At 36.0% G+C, this 8,894-nt stretch overlaps 2 protein-coding genes across 3 annotated transcripts; one reads left to right on the top strand and one right to left on the bottom strand.

Annotated features, from left to right (window-relative positions):
- Positions 245 to 1,440, bottom strand: LOC104704657 (transcription factor MYB114-like). Of its 2 annotated transcripts, none has more exons than XM_019227376.1 (3): positions 1,306 to 1,440; positions 861 to 990; positions 245 to 763 (listed from the first exon to the last, which is right to left on the bottom strand). In XM_019227376.1, the coding sequence occupies exons 1-3, from the start codon at positions 1,421 to 1,423 to the stop codon at positions 313 to 315; spliced, it is 699 nt and encodes a 232-aa protein (XP_019082921.1). In that variant the 5' UTR covers positions 1,424 to 1,440; the 3' UTR covers positions 245 to 312. The 2 variants fall into 2 exon arrangements, with proteins under 2 accessions (XP_019082921.1, XP_019082922.1); XM_019227377.1 differs by having other exon boundaries at positions 245 to 742.
- Positions 3,723 to 6,523, top strand: LOC104704656 (protein C2-DOMAIN ABA-RELATED 2-like). Its single transcript, XM_010420704.1, has 5 exons — positions 3,723 to 3,833; positions 4,302 to 4,397; positions 4,490 to 4,778; positions 6,060 to 6,090; positions 6,160 to 6,523. Exons 1-5 carry the CDS (start codon positions 3,723 to 3,725, stop codon positions 6,521 to 6,523), a joined length of 891 nt encoding a protein of 296 aa, XP_010419006.1.

The following is an 8,894-nucleotide window of genomic DNA, read 5'->3' as shown; positions in this document are numbered from 1 at the left end:
AAAAAGTTGAAGACGAGAGGTCTGCCATGAGTCATTTGTGTTGCAGGTCGCGGATAATAGCGGTTTCTAATTTTTTGGATTTTGCCGGTTTTATTACTACTAGTTGTTAGTACTATACCCGAACTGGTAAAGTCTCCAAGTCGCGGGTTAACCAATCGGACTGGCCGGGCCTGGCCTGTTGTGAAACCATTGGACTTCCAACTACCAAGAGGGATTATGGGAATTCTGTGTTTTAAAAAAGAAAAAGAAAAAATCTCTTTTGCATTAACTAGGTTTTTCAAACAAAATCAGCTCAAATCAAACCTAACATAATCAACCTTCCGCATTAAATAGACTCCAAAGTTGCTCAGTGTCAAACATTGGAGACATTGAGTCCATCGAAGTACAGTCTTCCTCGTTAATTGTAGTAGCTACGGAACCCTCTGCGTTTGCCACTTGGTTCTGTTCCAGCAAACTATCCCACCACGTACATTCTCCATCCATTTCACTGTTCAGAAACTCATATTTCTCCTCATCTACGTTGCTGACTTGGGAAAGGCAAACTTCTGTTTGCTCACTGAGTTGGCTGCAGCCATTGTTTGATTGAGATGGACACTTTGCAACGCCAAGATCTTGAGACTGCGAGTCAGATGAACAAGTAATATATCTCTTCCTCGTTCTGCTCGTACAACATGGTTCTTTCTTCTTACCGAAATGAGTTTTCCAGTAATTCTTGACATCATTAGCCGTTCGACCAGGCAATCTACCAGCAATCAAAGACCATCTAAGAATGCATTTGAACAGATTTTATACAACTTGTTATTGGATCAAAGCCCTTACATTCTCTAAATATTTTTGATGTCTTTCTGAAATTTATCAACCTGTTTCTTAGAAGCTTATGAAGGCGAAGGAGAAGATCAACTTCGTCAGAAGTAAATTCTCCTCTTTTGATATTGGGATTCATGTAGTTCAACCACCTTTCTCTACAGCTCTTACAACATCGGTTTAGTCCTACATAACCAGTAATAGAGATCAAATCTATTAGGTATGCTTACTGTGAACTCAAATAAAATGGAAATGAAACTCTACTGCTTGTACACAAATTTACTATAAAAGGTAAATTAATAAAAATAAAAATAATACAATGTCTAAGACGTTATTAACCAACGTAAAATAGAAATAATACACTGTCATATAAGTTTTCCAATTATGTGGACAACAAAAGGGATTTTACCGTAAAGCATGAAAAATTAATTTGAAAAACTTTTAGATCAATACGTATATAAGAATACATATAAGTGATTAGTTAAATTATATATATACCACCTCTGGTAGGAACTTGGTGCCATTTGCCTTCTCCATACTTATCAATACATTGCTTCAAGAGACTGTCTTCTTCAGCAGTCCATACACCTTTTCTTAACCCTTCGGACGGAGCTTCCATGGACCAAAAAGTATATATCTAACCAGTTTATGTATATGTATTGTAGCTTCACAAATTCTTGGAAGACTTATAGAGTGTGAGGGGCTAAGGGAAGTGACGTGCTTGTTTGATATCCACATTTCAATTTTTTTTTTTTTTTTTTTGCCAAATTTTGTTTTCTTCGGGTGTTTAAGACTGGAAAATATCTTACAATCGTTTACATGTATAGGCGACTTACACATAAAGTCTTATTTTTCAAAAATATCTAAAAAAAAATTTAACATTTCCTACAGGATATAAAACTGTAACCCCCTAGGTATTAACAAAACTAAATTTAGACAATCCGCTATGTTAAAACAGGAAATACTATGCACAATATCTTTTTCTATATATATATATATTACCCTGCATAAACTATATTTTGCAAGACTTTGAAAATAATAAATAAAACAAATAAACTTGAGTTTATATAATACTTTCACTAATATATTTTGATTTAAATTAAAAAGGTAAAATTGTTTAGATAGCCTACTGTATAAGGATGAGCATTAAAAACATTTTCAAACTGAAAACATGCAATTTTCACAAAAACATGCAATTTTCGGAAAATGTTTTCAGTTAAAAAATTGCATGTTTTCACAAAAAATAAAGTGCAATTTTCACAAAAACATAAAAATATATCGGAAAACATGCAATTTTTTAACTAAAAAAATATATAAAGATTTTTGATTAACACAATACATTCTAAATTTTTGAATGAAAGATATCTTGTATGTTGATGATAACTTAAGCGGGTGTATTCAACTTGACATTTTAAGTTATTTGTGTAAAATTTACAAATTATATGTTATTCAATCATAGATTTTGAAAAGTTTCTTAAAATTCACTATTATTGAAGTAATTATTTAAAAATCTACTTTAAAATCCATTGTTATTCAAAACAGTTTGTAGATTGGATTTATATAATTTTTAGGGATTCTGAAAGATTTGAGATGATTTTTTTAGTTAAAAATACAAAAATCCAAATCTCATAGTTTTAGGTGAGATTTGAAATTTTTTTAAAATAAATGATATTAATTTCTTTAAATTTATCAAAATCATTTAAAATTTTATGAAAACTAAAATCACTTGGAATATTAGCAGATCATACTATTTAATACTATACATTACTTTTCTAGTACAGTAAAACCTCTATAAATTAATAATGTTGGGACCAAGACATTTTATTAATTTATAGTGATATTAATTTATAGATATATTTTTAATTGTTTATTTTTTTTAAATTATGAATTGTAATAATTATAGCAAAATAAGATTAAACTTTCGGACGTTATAAATTTTATGGTTTAGGAATTGAACTTGTAATATTTATAAAGCATTATTGACAATAAATTACAAATACTATAAACAAATTGACTTATACACATGACATACATAAATTCAAATTTATGAATAATAATAATATTAATTCTCATATTTTAATAATCTGTCTAATTATCAAATTGTAAATGATGCATATCTAAAAATTAAAACTTTAAAATTTAATTATTTGTATGACATGTTATAAAATATTTTAGAGATATCATTATAGTTTGAAAATACAACATTACAAATGTTCTATAGAAATGAGTTTTAGGAGAAACATACACTATTATATCAGTATATATATATATATATATATAAATTTATATGATTATTAATTTATGATATTATTGGGACCATATTTTACATTGAGATTTCAAAAAAATTATTATCTTATTATCTTATCGAATATTGTTAATTTTTACACTGGCCCGACTTGGGACCAGCAAAATTTATTAATTTATAGTGATTATTAATTTATAGAATATTAATTTATAGAGGTTTTACTGTAGTACCCTTTTCCCATAAGATATCCCATCATTATGATTTATGAACTAATGACGCGTGGAACCCGCGTTATATATTTAAAAGCTACATGGACCTTAAGTCAATGTAGGGGGAAAAAATGGAACGTTTTCTATGGTACTGACTATGGCAAATTTGAAGTTTTATAGGATCTTGTTTCGGACCATTCAAGGAAACAAATATATACAGAAATGGACTGTAACTTTTAATATTTTTCTTAAACACGACACGAGTCATTTCGGAAAGAAACACGAGACTTTTTCTCTTTGGTTTTTGACTGATTTTTTTTGAGGTCCTTATAATAGGCGAACCACTTCAGAGGTGACTTCACCCACAAAATTTGCCATCCACCCCCAAAATTTTCTTTGATAAAAAATTTTACATTTGAAGAGAAAAGGCCAAAAGTTTTCTTCGATCTAAGAAAAGAGAAGACATGGAGAATCTGTTAGGCCTTCTAAGACTTCATGTGATTAGAGGTGTGAATCTCGCCATTAGAGATTCTCATAGTAGTGATCCTTACGTCATTGTCCGTATGGGTAAACAGGTAACTTAATTTTTCATTTGATCTATTCCAATTCAGCCATTATTTTCAAGGTTTTCGAACTAATAGATCTTTGTTCATTACGGAATGAAGAAAGTATTAATACTTTTTTCCACATATTTAATTGAATTTTACGATATCTGTTTTAATATTGTTATCACCACAGCCTCACTTATTTTATATGTTAAAAACTTAAAATTATGAAACAAAAACATACTTTGAAATTTTAAGTATTGGTGTGATGCGTATGTATTCTAATTCGATTTGTCAAATTTTAAGTTTCGAGATCATTTACATGTCAAATGTAGTTTAAGAAGACTAATGAGAATTTCCAAGGATTTGACATATCAAATTAAAATAGTAGTTATGGACCTATGGTATACAAGTTTTTGATTTGATGTGTATATCGTATCTATATATATATAACCTTATTTGGGACTATGTTTTGTCTCCTCTTCTTTGTCGACGCAGAAGCTGCGAACACGTGTGATGAAAAAGAATTTAAATCCAGAATGGAATGAAGACTTAACACTTTCTATTACTGATCCAACTCTTCCTATCAATATCGTAAGTGATTCCTATATGACAACAACTCTCTTTTTTCTCAGTTGAATGCTTGATATCAAGTGCGTGTATGTGTTTTTGTTGTGATGGTATAGATGGTGTACGATAGGGACTGGTTCTCAAGGGATGATAAGATGGGAGATGCGGTTTTCCACATTGATCCGTTTCTTGAAGCCATAAGAATCCAAAACGAGCTGGGAGGACTACCGGAGGGGACTGTAATAATGAAGATTCAGGCAAGCAGACAAAACTGCTTGTCAGAAGAGAGCAAGATTGTGTGGCACAAAGGAAAGATTGTCCAAAATATGTTTCTTAGGCTCCAGAACGTTGAGCGAGGGGAGGTCCAGTTGCAGCTTGAGTGGATTGATGTCTCTGGCGCTATGAGTATATAGGAGGATTTTGCTTTCTAAACCCATTTTATACAATTGCCCTTATCCATAGAGACTATTCTTTATTTTTTTACTGAAACTTTGCATAGTTTAAGCATATTCGGATATTTAAATAATTGTTATGCATTTGAATTCTAAAAAAAAACTTTTGTTTAAAGCATAATTTCAATGTTGATGGATCACAAGTATTTTTTTCAACGTTGAACTTCACCACCTCGAGAAATGGTTTAAGTGTCATTAAAACGGAAGTTAATATTTGTTAACAAAAACAAACTTGGCCGTGGTCATGCAAGCCAAAATCCCTTGAAATATCTCCCTTGTCGACGCTTTAGTCTTCTTGGAAACAATACTTAAAGTAGATGTGATATTATCACGTTGCTTTAACCAAAGACTCCTAGATTTTGATGTGATGGATAGGGACTTTGAGCAATGAGTATTTGTTGCCTTGCGAGAAGGGTTTCAAGTAATGCAAGATGAGTTCTTCGTCCTTAATTTGGTACAAACTTATAACCTGCCGGGGAAACGATCAGTTGCGTCAACAGGGAAAAAAAAATATCAGTGGCCGAAGAAGAAGGAATGTCGAGTTGTGTTGTGTGGTGGTTTCGGCGGTTTGGTTTTATTGTTCGGTCGAGGAATCGCCATCGGAATTGTTTCGTCCAAGCGTAATAGCTCAATTGGTAAAGATTCTCGGGCAAAATCTAGAGATCGCCGGTTCGAGGGACAACGCTTGGGTGGGGACCATATAAAATGCTCTGGTCCCTAATCTGATAGGATGTACAGCCTAGGCCTGGTAACTTCCTAGTAAATCAAAAAAAAAAATAAGTAATATAAACCTTTTATAACTTTTCTTAAAAATCCCTAAATTCTCATTTACATAACATAAAGTTAAGTAATACTTTTTTCTTTTCTTAATAATATGAATTCGAATTAATAGTAGTTTAGTTACTTTTCCTTGTTACTACTATTTCACTATACGGACTCAAAACTTCTGAAAAAAACAAAAAACATTATTAGTTAAACGCTCTCTCGAAAAAACCTCTCTCTCGTAGCTATGGCGATCGGTTTTTAAGGTTTTGATGAGGGTGGATTTCGACTTGAGATCCTTTTTGGTTGATTCTGATTTGCTGGACCACGATCTTTTAGATCTGCGATGGAGATTGTCGGGTCCTGGGTTTCTTTTTTGGGGGTTTTACCTGTTATCTCTGGATATCTCTTTGGATTCATGGAGGAGCGATCAGTCATTAACCCCTTTCTGTCTTGTGCTTTGATGCTTCAGGATACGAAAGGGAGTTCTTCGGGGTCGGGGGGTAAGTTGATAATACGGCTTTGATTGAGGGTTATGCTAAAACCTTGATTAAGGTCCCTCTCTCTCGTAGATGCATGAATCCAGTGATGCAAGCTATGAAGGCGTTGCTGTTTATGCTGCCACGGATTTGGAAGATGGAGGAGAGAGTGGTTGGGGCTGATCTGGGTATGGGGCGGTTTCAGTTTGATTTTGAGCACGAGAATGACATTCATGAGGTGCTGAAGATGGAGCCCTACAATTTTGATCATTGGATGCTTTCTTTGGTCAGATGGGAGCCGGTGGTGGATCCGCGATACCCTTACCTCATCAAGTTCTGGGTTCGTATGATGGGTGTTCCTCTGCACTTCTGGGCAGATGAGACTTTCCGTACTATCGGTGCTGACTTGGGAGAGGTTGAGGAGGTTGAGGAGGTCGATTTGGATAATGGACGGTGAGGATCCTGCTTGATGGCTTCAAGCCTTTGATCTTTGATGCCACCATCGAGTTTCACAGTGGCGAAGAGACGACAATATCTCTGAGATATGAGCGTTTGTTTGGGTATTGTCGGCGGTGTTACAATCTGTGTCATGATGTGTCCTGCTGTCCACTATTTGGTGATAAGGGGAAGCAGCGCGCTGGAGGATAGTTTCGATCCTCGGCCAGAGGATAAGCTTCAGAGCTATAAGGGTGCAATTGTGAATGGCGTGTCTACTGGAAAGGCTTCGGGGTTGAGTGGTGATAGTTCAGGGGTGCCTCACCAAGGTTCTGCTAGTGGGAATGGTCGTGGTGGAGGTTCTCAAGCGGATAATCATCGGGCTACTCAGGGTTTCGGGGGTAAGTGGAGGAAGAATAAAAGGGGCTCTCATGCAGATGAGAGGTCCGTGAAGAAGAAAACGCCTGTGGTTCCTGTTCCCGGTTCAACCTCTCAGGTCGCTGTCTCGGGGAATGGTCAAGTGCAACTTAGTACAAGCGATTTGGGGCACAACTTTACTGCTGATGAGCAGAAGATGCTTGATGATTTCCTGGGTCCTAATTTGGAGGAGGCTGTGACTACGGGTGATCCTTCTATGGAGCCAAAGTCGGCTCTTGCACAAGGTGCTGAAAAGAGGGTGTGTAAGAATTTGTTTCCTAGTGTTGGTGACGCGAGTGTAATAGACTCAAGTTCCATGGAACTGTCGCAGCAAGAGGTGCTTTTCTCTGATGATATCAGTGACTTGTTGGGGCAGGAGTTTCCTATCAGGGACGACCATACCTTGGGTTTTATGGACACTATCATTGAGGAGCAAGGTGCGGCGTCAGAGGGGATTCCCCAAGAGGACACTCTCATAACGGATGAGCAGGTTGTGGAGGAAGAGCAGGTTTTGGAGGAGAGCATCGTTGAGGTGGACCTCTCTGATCAAGCTTCGGCTGAAACGGTTAGTTATGTTGTGGAGGGTGTCTCTGAGGATAAGTCACGGGGTGAAAAAGCGGGGGGAACAGTGCATCCTCCACGGGCCAGACTGGTCAAGCAAAAGGGTGTTCTTCCAGGTGCTAGTACTAAGAAGCGGAATATGTTTTCTTTAACTTCTCCGCGAAAGAGGGTTGTCGCCAAGGGTGTTGGACTGAATGGGAAACTCGGTTCTCACCAAGGAGAAAAGCCTCCAAACCCATCGGTTGATTGATGTGTTTAGTAAGTAAAGGGCGGCAAGGGGATGACGACGTTGGTTACCTCATTTGGTGCTGGTCTTTCTTTCGGAAGCAAGCTTTGGTTTCGTCTTCTTTGTTTTCTTTAGTTTCTCATATGTTGTTTTCATGGAATAAGTTATCAACGGATGCTCCGTATGGTTGTACTTGTCTCTCGTTTTGGTTTTTCGTTGTGCTCTTGGCTTGTACTATTTTGGGTTGTACCCGATGTATCTCTTTTCTACGAGTAATAATAAATCCTTGTTGGCCCTTTTCTTGGTGCACCGTTTCTCTCCTCTTCTTGTTCCCGCGTTGGGCTTATTATGGTTTAATTCAACATTTGGTTGCTATTCTTATATGGGGTCGAGTTTTGGGCTCTTTTTAGGCCTGCTGATCTTATTCTCGACATTAAAGGGTGTTTATCACCTAAGTATGTTTCTATCTTCGTTTGGTAAGGCCTTTAGTTGCCAGATGATTTTTTTCTGGTCGGTATTATTCGGTATGTGGGGTTACGGATGTCCCATGTATTTTGGGTGGCCTGTTTTTTGAGTCTCTTGTATTGATTATAATGTAAAAATGCCCCACTATCATATTTATAGTCCCCTGGGTTTTTGGGGATGCATTGTAATAATGGGTATTGTGCAACCGGTCTTTGAGCTTTTTTATTTTGTCATCTTCTCAAGGGTGGGAGCAGGTGAACTTTTGTGTTTTTACCCCCATAATCTTATACTTGTTCCATGAATATTGTGAGTTAGAATTGTTAAGGCCTGGGTAATAAGGCAACAATTGGTAACCTTCGGGATTTATGGACCAAACATCGGCCAGATTTTTTATTCCTTATGAAAACCAAACAACCTTCTATTATTTTGGAAAAGTTTGTTTGTCATTTTGAATATAAGAATTTAAAAAAACAATCGATCATATTGGTTGTAGTGGTGGTATGGCTCTTTTTTATAATCAAGATGATTTTCAGGTCTCAATTTTATTTGAGTCTAACAGATTAATTGACATTGAAGCGGTCTTCAAAGGTCGGATAATTCATTTAACTTTCGTTTATGGTGATCCAGTCCCTAAGAATCGGGATTTGGTTTGGGAACGTCTCCTAAGAATTAGTTCCATTCGGTCCACTCCTTGGTTTGTGGTTTGTGACTTTAATGAGCTGAC

This window comes from Camelina sativa, chromosome 7 (genome assembly GCF_000633955.1).
Source record: "Camelina sativa cultivar DH55 chromosome 7, Cs, whole genome shotgun sequence".
In the NCBI taxonomy this organism is placed as follows: Eukaryota; Viridiplantae; Streptophyta; class Magnoliopsida; order Brassicales; family Brassicaceae; genus Camelina; species Camelina sativa.
This window is presented reverse-complemented; position numbering and strand designations above follow the sequence as displayed.